At 35.0% G+C, this 16,838-nt stretch overlaps 1 protein-coding gene across 8 annotated transcripts in view; it reads left to right on the top strand.

The window, feature by feature from the left end:
* Positions 1–16,838, top strand: part of PCDH15 (protocadherin related 15) — a 1,753,436-nt gene that overhangs the window by 1,518,921 nt on the left and 217,677 nt on the right. For all 8 annotated transcript variants that reach the window (XM_054659631.2, XM_054659630.2, XM_054659628.2 and 5 more), the window contains 2 exons: positions 12,402–12,707; positions 15,187–15,411. In XM_054659631.2, coding sequence (XP_054515606.2) covers positions 12,402–12,707; positions 15,187–15,411 — 531 coding nt within the window. The remainder of the gene's footprint in view (positions 1–12,401; positions 12,708–15,186; positions 15,412–16,838) is intronic.

The raw sequence follows: 16,838 nt of genomic DNA, 5'->3' as shown, positions 1-16,838 counted from the left end.
CATCTTGGACCATGTGTCAAAAAAATGTATACATAGAACCTTTATTAATTAAATTTGCTCTCATATGGTGTGTTCTGCGGCACCCCAACACAACCACAATAGTAACTTAAAAGATCACTAATCATAGATCACCATAACAGATCCAGTAGTAATTTAAAAGTTTGTCATATTCTGAGAATTACCAAAATGTGCCTCAGAGACATGAAATGAGCACACGCTGTTGGAAAAATGGTGCCAATATATTTGCTTAAGGCATCTTTGTCAGAAGCCTTCAATTTGTAAAAAATGCAACGTCCGTGAAGCACAATAAAGCCAAGTGCAATGAAACAGAGTGTGCCTGTAAACTTACCACTTCTATTTTATCTCAGATTCCAGTTCTAGTATACAGTATCATTTAATTCTACTGACTAGACTGCTCCTGTGGAACAGTTACACTCCATAAATAACATGTCATTGAAAACATTCTGTTATTCTCAGGAAAATTTCTGCTTGGCCAATTGATATTAAAATATTCCTCTTATTGCCTACATGCTAACAATTAACAAAGGAATGGCATCCAAATGAAGTTTCCTACACTTTTTAATCTCCAATCTGGCTTATTTTATCTTTACCAGAAAGAAAAAAGGATGTTAATAAAGTACCTGGGACTTTTATATATCTGTAACTTCTAAAAATGTGTGTATATAATTAATATTAAGGTAAGCAGCAGTACTGTTTACACCACAATTAAAGAAAACAAACTGACAGCACTTTGCATAAAGCCTGCTGCTGAGGAATTATTCTAAAATAGTTACCTACTATTTACATAGTAGCACACAGGAAGGTACTAGGAAAGTATATCTGAAGGAAGGCAGCTGGAAAAGGAAGGACACAGCAGAATCTGAGTTCATAACTTCTAATTCAAAAGGCAGTTTCACATTGTGTACATCTTAGCTCTTTTTCTCTACAAATGAATGCAGTCCCAGGGAGTTAATAGAGAAACATAAGTTGTTTCTTCCAATTAATTCTGTTTTCCTAATTTAAATTACTGTGTTGGACAAGACATTAGAAAACATGATCCTCAGTTACTTCAGTGAATTGTTGTCAGCAAAATGAATACCTAACATACATTTTTAAATCAACCAATTTGGAGACATCCCAAATTAAGGTAATGAAACAGCTGAAAATTACTAAACTAGCTCAAGGAATGAGTGATGATAAAATAAAACTGGAACCTATATCTGGCTCTATCCCTGTGATGTTATCAAGGTAGGTCAAATTGTGACAATGTCTGTAAAATAGAGAAAAACACCTTTAATTTTATGGTTATTGTTTGGGAAAAACGTGAGCTTATATTCAGCAAATGAAATGATTGATAGTATTGGGAAATTAAGAGAGATTTTTCTCTCATTAAATAGTTATTATATTAGCCAGAGGCATTTTTATTGCTCTTGTTTTACTTACAATTCTGTTAATCCTTTACTTGAATGTTATCCAGAAAATTTAATTGTATAGAATTTCACAGAGAATCCAATCTGGCTGTCACATTCTTTTCAGTTTCCAGTTAAGAATTTTTTTTCTAGAAATGATACAAGAAAATGATTTGTGAGACAATGTAATATAATGAAAAGCCCTGTGACAGACAGAAGGACAATGCTTAAGGTATAGATTACTCTTGACTCTTCAGAGAAAGGCATGGGCATGTTTATATTGAACCCAACAGAATACTAGAAAAAAGAAAATTAAAACTTGGATTAGTATATAGGACCTATAAAAACACCTGATAAGCAAAATGTCACATATTCAATAAGCATAGAGAAGACTATTTAAAATAGTTATTTCAGGAAACAAACCACAATACTTTGTGTTATAACTTGGCAGGAAATGTAAGGCACAATCAAATAAATAGGAAGGCCTGGGCTAAGCAGATTATCACATAAAATGCAATTCATGGAGATGGTATTTTTCCCTTATTTCATTACTTAAGAAGTGGTGAGTATTGAGTACAAGCTCAGAGATACCCTGAGTTGCCCCATATAGTAATATGGACAGACATTTTAGAAGGTGATGCCACTGTAATGAGTGCTGAAAGAACAATGCTTATGTGGAAATGTTTATGGTATATAAGGAAGTTACAGAGGACTCTCTTTTGGCTAGAGCATGCATTCTCAACGGTGGTAGATCATTTCCAATGTGGAAAATCAGGTTTTGGGAGACAAAAAATCCTTACTTTTCTTACGTATAAAGCATGGATAATATACATACATAATGGATAATATACATTCCATATATCTGTGGAAGTACAAATTTATAAGGGTTCTATTAGAAAGAAAAAAATCTTAAAATCCTCTTTTGACAGGAGTTGATAATGAAAAAGGTTAAGCAATGCTAGAATAGACTGTTAAAAGTTAAACTAATATATTTAATTATACAAAAATAGGTATATATATTGTACTTACTTTAAAACTGACCTAGAAATAGATTTCCTTAAAGAATTCTAGGTGACTGATATGGTTTGGCTGTGTGTCCCAACCCAAATCTCATCTCGATTTGTAATCCCCATGTGTTGAGGGAGGGACCTATAATCCCCACTTGTCCAAGGAGTGGGGTGACTGGATCATGGGGGAGGCTTCCCCCATGCTCTTCTTATGACAGTGAGTGAGTTCTTACTAGATCTGATGGTTTTATAAGTGACTGGGAGTTCCTTCTTCACTCTTTTCTGTCACCAGGTGAAGAAGGTGCCTGCTTCCCCTTCACCATCCACCATGATTGTAAGTTTCCTGAGACCTCCCCAGCCATGTGAAACTGAGTCAATTAAACCTCTTTCATTTATAAATCCCCCAGTTTCTGGGAAGTTGTTTATAGCATTGTGAAAACTGACTAATACAGTGACAAAATTGAAAACAAGAAAGCAATAAAATGTAACAAAAGGACAAAGTTTAATAAGTAGTTATGTGATCACTTAATTTTTATTTAAAGAACAAAATGTGTCTTATTTTCTTACATTTCTTCTAATAAACAGAAAACATACCTTCTTTTAAGACAAAATTATAAATACTAATTGGCAATTTTTATTTCTTCATGTGTTTGGGTGGTTGGGTTGGGAATGATATGTAATTGAAAAATGGAAATAGCTTCAGAAGAAATTTTGGCAGAAATTATTGCATATCTAACCTATGTCATTGCAAAAAGAAAAATAAAGCAGGCATTGTATGATATAAATAAGCCATCCTGTCCTTATGAATTCTTAATTTCATGTGGGCTATTAAAAAATGACAGAAAAAAAGCAATAGGGCATGTGGTAAAGAAACATACAATGAGCTTCAGGAGCATGAAGATGAGGCATTTAGCTTACTCAGATGCTTCTGAGGGGTGATACTAGGGCTGAAGAATAATCAGTTTTGGAAATAAGGGGAAGATTTTATGACTGGATAAAGCAGACATGAAATAGCATGGTTAGTATGGCAAAATGCACTTAGATTTAGTGGTAAGAATATGTTCGCCCACAGAGAAAAAGGTGAGAATGAAGAAGTTGGAGAAATAGAAGTAAGAAGAGGTTGGAAAACTAAATATAATTTAATATATAATTTTTTTTACCACCACATAAAGAGGTATATATACACTCAACCTATACTGCATAATTATCAAATACTAAGCAATGGTGGGGAAATATGAAATGAGTCCTCCCAGGTTTTCCTCTTCGTTTTCAGCAATATAAGGAATATTTGAAAAAGGGAAAAGACAGCCTTACTATGTAAATACATTTAATGAACATGAAACAACATTACTTTCTTTCTTTGCTGTATGAGCGTGAACATGACAACAACTCTTTTCCTGAAGCATTGATGTCATAATCTTCAAGTGTTTACCATTAACATGAGAACTGAATATGTAAAGATTTTTAGTGCAAAGTTTCTTCCTAATGCTTACTTAGTAAGAGGCCTGCAGGTTATGTTGGAACAGCTTAAACTGTCTTATTTAATTTGACACCTTCAGTTCATTTGCGTTAAATAACACCCAACTACAGGAATATTGTTTATTTTTATTTGCTTGCTATCTTTTTTTTTCCTTCTCTACCATATTTCCATCTGTGCTCCAACTTTCCACTTCTCATACATTGTACACTCCACAAAACAATTTACAGATTCTTTTCTCTAACAGTGTCTCCTATTACATAATACATGGATACACCACAGATTTTTAGGCCAATTATTTAATTGCATAGCATACTTAAATAGCAATAAAAAGTGAGTTTTGCTATGTGCAAGAGGGACCAGAAGGCTGGATGGAAAGAAGAGGTTTCCCAGATGAAGTAGAACTGAAGCTAGGTTTTGAACATTTAAGTTGGATTGGGGGAAAATAAAAACAAACAAAAAAAAACCTATATCAGGGAAGGTGAGGGAGAGCATGATCATTTCAAGGAAAACCAGGGTAGTACATTGTAAAAGTGTTTCTGATTTATCACTGTCCCACTGTGTGAGGGAATGGAATTTCTGCACCCCTTGACATCGGCCTTGTCATGTGATTTGCCTTCAACGATGAAGCAGGAGTATAGGTGATACGTTGACCTCCAAGCAGAAGCATTAAAAGCTGCAGCTTGGCTATCTCATGTCTTTTTTTCTTCTTGCACCACATGAGCTTCATATTCCAATAAAGCCTGCTCCTTTAGCTTCTCTTCTGAGTAAAGACAAGACAGAGTAAAGCTGGATTTGGAATTCACAGTGGGTGCTGTATAGGCAAGAAAGAAACATCAGTGGTAACAAACCACTGACACTTGAGAGTTTCTTGGTGGTGATTCACACCATAAATAGACTCCTTTGACTAAAACACAGAGTTTGTGTCAGAGAGTTAGTTTGAGGGATATAAATGCATAAAGATAGGTTAGAACAAGACCAGGTAGAGCCTTGAATGCTAGGATAAAATGTAGTTTATTGTGTATCTTAGAATAATAGTTGATCCCTTGAGAAATTATTTGTGTTAAATATGTGTTTTCTAGGGACTAGATTTCTAGGGACTAGAATGAAAAGCTATTCATTCTGGTTATGTTTTTAGTGATTTTAATTCAAGTTATGCAAGTTATCTTCTGGCCAGTAAGTCTACTTGCCATTGTTCAATAATGATTATGAGGCATTTGTGTGGAGAGTGAAAAAATTTACCTGCATTATGAGTCTTTAAATTGCTTGTCTCCTTTTACACTAATAATCACAGCCCTTGAAATAGCTCAGCTCCTTAAAAAAAAAAAAAGACAACTATTGTACATCTTTTTGAAGTTAATAGATAATAATTTTAAAAATGTATTTTCACTAATAATGTCATGAAGGATGCACTGCCCAACCTCCCTGATCAACAGCTTTTATGGTTCCCACTTCAAAGTGAGAAAGATGTACACGACCTCTTAAATCGCTGTAAAGGACAAGCAAAAGGTAGAGCAAAGCACTCTCTCAGCTTCACACTGGGCCAATTAGGTGCTACATGGTAGTTCACACCTTTATAATAGCTATAACATTTTGGTTTTGTCCTCAAGTTATTTCCTTGGGGCTGATTTTTGTCATATAATTTTCTATCTAAATAATTAATCTGAATGGATATTTGACATATTTTAAATGGAAATGAATCATTGTAAATTACACAAGTAACCTACCCAGGGACTTCTCAATGGAAGGAGTGCAAACATCAACCTGTTCTTTGAGGTTTTATCCCAGTATATTCCACCCATACAGGCATGCTTTAAGGTCTTCTCTGCAGGACTGGTAACCCCCAGGGTAGCAAACCCAGTAATGGGCTTCCACTTTTATGGATGGAAAGAATTGTGTAACAGACCATTCTAAGAAGATAATGAGAAAAAAAGGGGTGAGGAATGAATTTAGTGTTTAAGAAATATATTTCCCTTTTCCCTTTTCAAGTGGCATGCTATAAAATCGGTTCTTAAAAATTATACAAAAAACTTTTGTTCAATAAATTCCCATGACTTTTTTCTTAAGTAATTACTTGTTTGTCTTTCATATACTGTAACTTTGGTGTTAATGAATAAGGTTTGCAAGTGGTGTTTCTGGCAATTATTCAAAGTTCCGTCCAGTGAGGTCTTTATTTGACTACAGGCTATCAGCCAATTTCCCAGCAATATGCATTCACAAATTAGTAGCCACAAATCAGGCCCCATAGTAAGGTGTATATTACAAAAATGTGTTAACCATGGACGGATGATTATAAAGTTGCAGCTATTACTGTTTATTGCTTTGATGTAGTACAAGGGGAAAAGAGATGTGTTATTTTTCTTATTAACAAATTTAATTAACTTTTAATTGATTTCTAGGAAAATATATATTTTCATTATAGCATCATACACTGAGCTGCTTGACTAAATATTAAACATCAATGCAAAGTTCTTGACAGTACTGCTGATAATAAGGGATTCTATGTTTGGTTATCTTGTTTAACATCTACATGTTCATCTAGAATAGTAAAGAAGTAAAACTGCCTTGCTTAGCCAGCTCATGTTGCTTAACTTACATCACCTTATTTATGCTCCTTAATTTAATGGGGACATAGGAATAGATAAGGAAATAGCTCTGCATTTTATATTCTATTCCCTTTGTTTCCATTAGATGTGTGTCTCAGTCACCTTAAAATTTTTAGAGTAGCTTTCTGGGGGATATTGTAGTCTTTTTTTTTTATTATTATTATAGTTTAAGTTTTAGGGTACATGTGCACATTGTGCAGGTTAGTTACATATGTATACATGTGCCATGCTGGTGCGCTGCACCCACTAACTCGTCATCTAGCATTAGGTATATCTCCCAATGCTATCCCTCCCCGCTCCCCCACCCCACAACAGTCCCCAGAGTGTGATATTCCCCTTCCTGTGTCCATGTGATCTCATTGTTCAATTCCCACCTATGAGTGACAATATGCGGTGTTTGGTTTTTTGTTCTTGTGATAGTTTACTGAGAATGATGATTTCCAATTTCATCCATGTCCCTACAAAGGACATGAACTCATCATTTTTTATGGCTGCATAGTATTCCATGGTGTATATGTGCCACATTTTCTTAATCCAGTCTATCATTGTTGGACATTTGGGTTGATTCCAAGACTTTGCTATCGTGAATAATGCCGCAATAAACATACGTGTGCATGTGTCTTTATAGCAGCATGATTTATAGTCCTTTGGGTATATACCCAGTAATGGGATGGCTGGGTCAAATGGTATTTCCAGTTCTAGATCCCTGAGGAATCGCCACACTGACTTCCACAATGGTTGAACTAGTTTACAGTCCCACCAACAGTGTAAAAGTGTTCCTATTTCTCCACATCCTCTCCAGCTCCTGTAGTTTCCTGACTTTTTAATGATTGCCATTCTAACTGGTGTGAGATGGTATCTCATTGTGGTTTTGATTTGCATTTCTCTGATGGCCAGTGATGATGAGCATTTTTTCATGTGTTTTTTGGCTGCATAAATGTCTTCTTTTGAGAAGTGTCTGTTCATGTCCTTCGCCCACTTTTTGATGGGGTTGTTTGTTTTTTTCTTGTAAATTTGAGTTCATTGTAGATTCTGGATATTAGCCCTTTGTCAGATGAGTAGGTTGCAAAAATTTTCTCCCATTTTGTAGGTTGCCTGTTCACTCTGATGGTAGTTTCTTTTGCTGTACAGAAGCTCTTGAGTTTAATTAGATCCCATTTGTCAATTTTGGCTTTTGGTGCCATTGCTTTTGGTGTTTTAGACATGAAGTCCTTGCCCATGCCTATGTCCTGAATGGTAATGCCTAGGTTTTCTTCTAGGGTTTTTATGGTTTTAGGTCTAACGTTTAAGTCTTTAATCCATCTTGAATTGATTTTTGTATAAGGTGTAAGGAAGGGATCCAGTTTCAGCTTTCTACGTATGGCTAGCCAGTTTTCCCAGCACCATTTATTAAATAGGGAATCCTTTCCCCATTGCTTGTTTTTGTCAGGTTTGTCAAAGATCAGATAGTTGTAGATATGCAGCATTATTTCTGAGGGCTCTGTTCTGTTCCATTGATCTATATCTCTGTTTTGGTACCAGTACCATGCTGTTTTGGTTACTGTAGCCTTATAGTATAGTTTGAAGTCAGGTAGTGTGATGCCTCCAGCTTTGTTCTTTTGGCTTAGGATTGACTTGGCGATGCGGGCTCTATTTTGGTTCCATATGAACTTTAAAGTAGTTTTTTCCAATTCTGTGAAGAAAGTCATTGGTAGCTTGATGGGGATGGCATTGAATCTGTAAATTACCTTGGGCAGTATGGCCATTTTCACGATATTGATTCTTCCTATCCATGAGCATGGAATGTTCTTCCATTTGTTTGTATCCTCTTTTATTTCCTTGAGCAGTGGTTTGTAGTTCTCCTTGAAGAGGTCCTTCATGTCCCTTGTAAGTTGGATTCCTAGGTATTTTATTCTCTCTGAAGCAATTGTGAATGGGAGTTCACTCATGATTTGGCTCTCTGTTTGTCTGTTGTTGGTGTATAAGAATGCTTGTGATTTTTGTACATTGATTTTGTATCCTGAGACTTTGCTGAAGTTGCTTATCAGCTTAAGGAGATTTTGGGCTGAGACAATGGGGTTTTCTAGATATACAATCATGTCGTCTGCAAACAGGGACAATTTGACTTCCTCTTTTCCTAATTGAATACCCTTTATTTCCTTCTCCTGCCTAATTGCCCTGGCCAGAACTTCCAACACTATGTTGAATAGGAGTGGTGAGAGAGGGCATTCCTGTCTTGTGCCAGTTCTCAAAGGGAATGCTTCCAGTTTTTGCCCATTCAGTATGATACTGGCTGTGGGTTTGTCATAGATAGCTCTTATTATTTTGAGATACGTCCCATCAATACCTAATTTATTGAGAGTTTTTAGCATGAAGTGTTGTTGAATTTTGTCAAATGCTTTTTCTGCATCTATTGTCAAGTGGACTTCATCCCTGGGATGCAAAGCTGGTTCAATATACGCAAATCAGTAAATGTAATCCAGCATATAAACAGAGCCAAAGATATTGTAGTCTTTTTTTCCATAAGCATCAAATATACTTCTTGTCATGGTAGCTTTGAATTCAGTGAATTAAGTTGTCATATATTCAGTCAAAATGTGTGTGTACTTGACATATCGTAATTTATACCAATTTAAACTGATTATTTAAAATTCTGAAACTCTATTAGTGAGGATGCCCCATTTAGCATTTACTGTCAGTCTGCTTAATGAATATCTGCTTGGATATTTTCTCTAAAAACTCCTATCCGGCCAGGTGAGATGGCTCATGCCTGTAATCTCAGCACTTTGAGAAGCCAAAGGGGGAGGATGGCTCGAGCCCGGAAGTTCAAGACTGACCTGGGCAACAAGAGGAAACCCCGTTTCTAATAAAAATACAAAAAATTAGCCAGGCCTGGGGGCATGTGCTTGTAGTGCCAGCTGCGCAGGATGCTGAGGTGGGAGGATTGCTTGAGCCTGGGAGGTGAAGGTTGCAGTGAGCCTAGATCACACCACTGCACACCAGCATGGGTGACAGAGCAAGACCTGTTTCAAAAAAAAAAAAAAAATCCCATCCTAAAATATAGATTGCTATATATTTATATATGGCAGTATACACACACTTGCACACATGTGCACACACATATATCAAGGTTAAAAATTCTGAGATGGGGATACTATCCTGGATTGTGCAAGGGAGCATAATGTAATCTTACATGCACTTAAAAGTGAAGGAGGATGCCTGAAGAGTAGGTCAGAAAGATAAAATGGAAAAAGATGGAGGGAGGGATTCAAAAAATGTGAGGGGCTTGACCACCATTGCTGGCTTTAAAAATGGTGGAAATGGCCAGGCGCAGTGGCTCACGCCTGTAATCCCAGCACTTTGGGAGGCCGAGGCGGGTGGATCACAAGGTCAGGGGTTTGAGACCAGCCTGACCAACATGGTGAAACCCGGTCTCTACTAAAAATGCAAAAATTAGCTGGGCGTGGTGACAGGTGCCTGTAATCCCAGCTACTCAGGAGGCTGAGGCAGGAGAATTGCTTGAACCCAGAAGGCGGAGGTTGCAGTGAGCCGAGATCGTACCACTGCACTCCAGCCTGGGCAACAGAGCAAGACTTGGTCTCAAAAAAAAAAAAAAAATGGTGGAAATGTGTCATGAACCAAGGGATATGGGGACCTCTAGAAACCGGGATTGGTCCTCACATGACAACCATCAAGGAAGTGGGGATCTCAGTTCTACAAACTCTAGCAACTGAATTCTGTCAACAACTTGAATGAGCAAAGAAGTTGTTTCTCCTTAGAGTCTCCAGAAAGAAACATAGCCCTGGTGAGACCATCTTGAATTTTTGACCTATAGAGCTTTAAAATAATGAACTTGTTTTGTGTCAGCTGCTAAATTTGTGATAATTTGCTATGGGAGCAAAAACAAAACTAATTTAGATATGTTTAGATATGTTTCCTAGTGGATATATAGTTAAGCAGCTGGACATGTATAAAACACACAGACACACAGCCACATCAGTCAAATTGAGCCATTCTACCATAATAAATATTCAATTATATGGGTCAATAAAAACAACTTGAACGAGAGTCATTTAAATTTCTAATTGCATAAATGATTAGTTTTTTTGATCTTAAGATATTCCATAGACAGAAAAAGTGACTGAAATTTTTAAGGGTATTATTATTATGAAACAAAACATATTTATATTTTGTTCTTGGCTTACAATTTTATCTATTTACTTGATGAGTAATTTCAAACCAAGAAAAGAGTTCACCCTCTTTTTTTGGTGAAAAAGAGAGAAGGCAGTGTTTGTTGTTTTCACTAGAATGATCAGCTTGACTGATTTGTCAATAATTCGTAAGACAAATTCTAGGCAAAGTATAAAAGTAAAAGAAACTATATCAACAGAAACTATTCTACTCTGTCACCGTATTTTTTCTCTTCAGGTATTTCTGCAATTCTTCTATCTTTTCTCAGAATTAAACCTCAGAGATGTTAAACTCCCAGGGGCAGTTGTGTTTTGATGAGTCAAAGAGACAAATCCTGCTGAAATGCTTGGCATTATGACATATAGGAGCACTGTTGTAAACATGATTTTCACATCTTAGACATTCTTGTTTCAAAGAAGGGGCAAATATTCAGCATCCCCATTCTGCATGCTTTATCATTGCCTGTAAAACTGGATATACCACTGCATATGTGCTGTTAAAATACATCATATTGCATTCCACGCTTTATGGACCTCGAGTGATTTTTGTATCCCTGGCTCATAAGGCAGCCAAGTGTCTTGTTTTCCTTCCTTTCCTTGTTGACAGTTTGGGGCATAATTATATAATATTTTACAGTTTCTAAGATTTATTTCAGTTTCTTTTACATGGAACTTTTCAAAACAAAATATACAGTAGCTGATAGTGAGATTCATAATTAGTATCACCATTGAGTTTTAGCTAAGATTAATTCTTATTACATTTCATTTGATGAATATTTACTCAATATTTTCTCATTTTATTTGATGCGAAGTGATTTTATATGACTTCAAATTTTCAGTAAATATAGGTATGTTATGGTATCAAACATTCTTACTTATGCAGAGATGTATATTCTAATGTTGAAAAAGAGTCCCTTGCACATACATTACAGTTACTGTAGTTTTAATCCTATTTGACTTTTGGAACAGATTTAGTTTCAAATCTGTTTTATTTCATCTAATGTTCATTAATTCCACAAGCATTTGTTAAGTACTTTTATATATGAAGTATTGTGTTAAGAACTGGGACACTGAGATATTTCTTTCTTGTGTAACCTTCCATAAGCCACAGTGTTCTCATTTGTAAAATGAGATTAATAATATTTACTGATAACAACATCATGAGGATTAAGTCAGGTTATACTTATAAATATTATTTATGGTAAATATGATTAATGTTTATTATAATGAACATTATTATCACATAAATAACATAGCATAACATAATAAAATATTATAAACAAACATAATGCGTAACAATATTATTACTAAACATATATAAATATAAAATGAATATATACAGTGAGCAAAAACCTGTGTAATCTTAAATTGTCACTCAGCAGATTATGTTAAATGAATTACAAACAAAATTTTTTCTCACTTTAGAATTCAAAACCTATTAAAACCATAAGACACAAAGATTCAGTATTTTTATGAGTTTTCTGTCATAACATAGTATTGTTATTGCTAATGACATTATCCGTTTCTGTTATGTTAATTTTAAATGAAGAATATTAAAGTATAATATTTTTCATGTTTTAAATTTTGCATTGTATTGTCATTGTCATTTCCTCCTTAGAGGGCCAAATAATTTTTGGTTAGAAAAATACCATAATTTGTTAACTGTTACCTTCATTTACAGTAGCCCGTCAAAACTTACGTGAATTTTTTTGTTTTTTTGTTTTATTTAATAGGCAACAGACCCTGATGCTGGAATAAATGGTCAAGTGCACTACAGTTTGGGTAACTTTAATAATCTTTTTCGTATCACATCCAATGGGAGCATTTACACAGCAGTGAAGCTTAACAGAGAAGTCAGGGACTACTATGAACTTGTTGTTGTGGCAACAGATGGAGCGGTACACCCTCGTCATTCAACTCTAACCCTGGCCATCAAGGTTTTGGACATTGATGATAACAGTCCTGTGTTCACCAATTCAACATACACTATCCTTGTTGAAGAGAATTTGCCAGCTGGGACTACCATCCTTCAAATAGAGGTGTGTGGGAAAAAGCATTTATTACATGGATCCTACATTAGGAGATTTGCTATTAGGGTTTGTGTGCCAAAATTAGCAAGTAACAATACAACACACCAAGTTGGATTTTAATTTCAGATAAACAATGAATAAATTTTTATTATTTCTCCAATATTGCATATTGTATTTTATGTGGCAAGCCTACTTTAAAGATATCCCAAAAATTAAGGGCAGAAAGATCTATTTGTAAGAAATTAAAAATATACTTTTCAATAGTTTTTTAATTTACAAAAGTAATATTCTGTTTTTTCCAACAGTTGACAATACAATAGTTTATGAAGCAAAAGTTAATAATCTCCCACATTGTGCCTCCAGAGTACTCAGCATTAAATTTATTTCACATTTATCTTTGTGTTCACACAAAAGTCAAAAAATACATATATATATATATATATATGAATTTGTGTGGGTTATACATATATAACATAAATGTGTGCACACACAAAAAATGTAAGAGTTACAAATTGGTTTCCCCTCTATTTTACAAATATTGTTTATACCCATTATTCTGTATTGTTTTCACATTCAATACACAAAAGGCATCTTCTAGTAATCTAACTCTCCTTTTTAATGACATCTCTGTATCAAGCCTCTTTTTTAAGTTTTTAACTATAAATTACACAGTGCTGAACATTTTGATTCAGTAGATTAGGCTGATCCATAAATCTGCATTTTTAAGCAACCACCTCATTTAATACTGACTCAGTTGGTCTATAAGGTATGTTTTGGAAAAAAAAAAAAAGTAGCCATTTTTCCACCTGCAGTCCACAACTTGAATGTTTTTAGCATAGTTTTCCAGACTCTGTATCCCTTCCATAATTGAACTCAGCAATAAACATTAACAAATCTAAATAAGGCAAATACTGGCCAGGGAGAGAACCATTATTCCTTCATCTATTCCACCATTCATCTGTCAATTAATTAATTAGTTAATTTATTTATTTAACAAATATGTCTTCAGTATGTATAGTATGCCAAGTCTCCTGCTGGTGTTGTTAAATTCATGCTGTCCTAGGGGATGCAAAGACTTTGGGGGTACAAAGGTGAACAAAACAAATTTACTGCTTGCTTCGAGTTTTCAGGCTGGTTTAGCAATCAGTCAAGAAAATTAGTAGTTAAAACGTAGGTCCTCAGTACAAAGGGCCTAGGTAATAGAGGTGGAGCTCCTAACCTAACCTTAAGGCAAAGAGAATATTTGCTAGAGAAACTTATTTCTAAATGGTGAACTGAGGGACAAGTAAGAGCTATCCAAGCAGAAAAGGAAGAAAGATTGTTCAAAGTAGTTGGGGGAAAAAAGCCTGGTCAAAATCATGGAAGATGGGAAAGTGTGAGGGGTGAGGGGCTAAGGGTCTAGAAAATGTAGTGGCTCTTACCATGTTAAGGATAATGGCGTTGATTGAAAATTGAATGAAAAACCAGGGGATTTTAAGCAGGAAAAATCACATAATAAAATGTATGCTTTAATAGCATCTTTCTGATTGTTAAGTCAATAATTGATTGGAGGAGACCAAGGCTGAGGTTCACATAGGAGGTGTTTGCATTTAAAAATGCACATTATAGCATACTCTGGATCTTCCCCATTTTCATTCTTGCTCCATTCGGTTTTCTGTACCTGAGGTGCATTTGCCAGTCTGTACTGCTGAGTGAAATAGCCATTCTACAAGACTCCCATGAAAACCCATCCTTTCAGCTAAAGGATATCGTTCCCAATTTAGAACATCTTTTAGATAGCATATCACATTTTTTTCCTTTCTATTTTAGTATTTGTGTCTTGTTTCTTCTCTGAGACCATAACCTGTAGGGCAGTAATTGTGTCTGGATTCATTTTGGTGCTCTCTACAGCACCTTGTGCGTAACTACTACTCAAATCCTAGTTAAATCAAGGGAAGTATGGTAGAGTGATCTCTAGAAATGTATTATAGGATCCCTGTGACAAATAATTACTACTTATATTTTCTTAGTTTTCTTATAGTACTTTAGCCATCTATTATGTTTATGGAAATCACTCAGTATTTATTTTTATTTAAAATATTTATTCATGATTATCAAATCAGCAGAAAAGAAACAGTCATTTAAGACAATATTTATTTTTTTACTGTGATATAATTCATTTAGTGATTTTTCAAGTTAAACAGATACAGTAATAACGTCAACAATGACAAAATCTTATAGAAAGATCCCTCTCTCTCTCTCTCTGACTCTCCCTCTCACTGTCTCCCTCCTTTCCTCCCTGCCTCCATCTTTCTCTCCCCCATCCCTCCTTCTCTTCCCTGGTAAATTATTAAATAATGTGCTTTTTTAAAAAACAAAAACAAAAAACGTGTCTTTTTGTCCTCGTTAAATTCATGCTGTCCTAGGCACTAACACATGACTTCCATCCTGCCTGCATTTCTTTATTTTGGTAACATCACTAATAAAACTATTCTTCTGCTTATTACAGGCCAAAGATGTCGACCTTGGAGCAAATGTGTCTTACCGGATAAGAAGCCCAGAAGTGAAGCACTTTTTTGCACTACATCCATTTACAGGAGAACTATCGCTTTTAAGGAGTTTAGATTATGAGGCATTTCCAGACCAAGAAGCAAGTATCACTTTTCTGGTAGAGGCCTTTGATATTTATGGAACAATGCCACCTGGTATTGCTACTGTCACAGTGATTGTAAAGGTAAGGGCTAGAGATGACTTCTGGTTGCCTGCTTTGCTCTCTCTACATGTAGGTTTTGTTCCTTCTATTATACCTATAATATGTTTTGATAACAATTCCTAATGACACAGTGGTACCAGACCCAGAACATAGATTTTCCAATGGAAATATTTATGAATACATAAGAAATATCTATATTTTTGACTATAAAAGGTAAATTTGAAAGAGGCAGTAAATATGTGTACAAAGACCATGGAAATTTGAGTCTGCATCAGCTCTGTGACTTCCATCAAGTCGTAACCTCTCTAGACTAGATTTTAGTTCAAATTCCACAGCATCAAGCATAATTATTTGGTACAAATCCTTCAACTAAAAAAATTTTATATATGACTCTGAAGGGCCAAGAGTTCTTAGGCCTTAAAATTAATTTAGGGCCCAAACCTCTGGAATGAAATAAGCTTCCAAGTTAGATGGAATTGAGGTTAAATTCTGGCTCAACCCTTTTTAAGCTCTATTACCTTGGGGACTTTGTTAACCTTTCTGGATTTGTTATCCCATTTATTATAATACCCTGTGCCAGATGATTGCCTGAAAGAGCATGGCATTTTTAAGTTTTTGAATTTCTAGTGATTTTTAAGAGACAAAAGTAGATATGAGAAGAAGTACTGTAAGTTGATCAGTTCTCAAATAGTAGTACATACAGTGATCCTCTGAGCGTCATCTTAAATTTTCAGATTTCTCTACTCCTTCCCCAAAGAAGGACCTGTCCCATGGGGACCATCATAAACATCAGCATTTGAGAAAAGTACACAGATGTTTCTTATACAAGACATCTGAATCCCATATTGAGAAATTTACTTCAATTACAAAGATACATATACAAAAATCCTCAAGTTACTTTACTAAATGAGTATATTACTAAAAAATGACTTTACATGGCAATAATTTCTTAGGCAATATAAAGTAAAAGTTCATTCACTATCATGGTACATTGTAAAAATTTTTGTTTTGGTAAAGGAAGAAAATAGAAACTTGAAAAAGTCCTATTTAAAGTGTTTTTTCCTGCTTCCTGAATAGACTTGGAATGATGAAAAAGGGCTGGTCAGAAAGAAATAGAGATACCTGCACAGAGCAAGGGCAGTGGAGGGAGGAAAAAGACAGAAGGTCTATAAGATAAATGAAGCACTTGCAAAGAAGCCTATAGAGTATTTCAATGACCATGAATAAAATAGATGAATATGAGTAATTAATTGAATAAACAATTTAACTTTAGTATACATGTTTTGATTTATATTTTATTCACAGTTGTATCTATGTTCTACCCCCAAAAATATAATTGGTAATTATGGCTCAGATTTTACCAAGTGACTATAGATATCAAGTTTCTATGTTAAAAAACAATGAAATCTATGGGCTTAGATAGAAAAATGTGGAAAGATGTGGACATT

The sequence above is a fragment of the Pan troglodytes genome, chromosome 8 (assembly GCF_028858775.2).
Source record: "Pan troglodytes isolate AG18354 chromosome 8, NHGRI_mPanTro3-v2.0_pri, whole genome shotgun sequence".
Taxonomy (NCBI): Eukaryota; Metazoa; Chordata; class Mammalia; order Primates; family Hominidae; genus Pan; species Pan troglodytes.
Note: the sequence above shows the minus strand (reverse complement) of the source record. Positions and strands in the feature narration are given on the sequence as shown.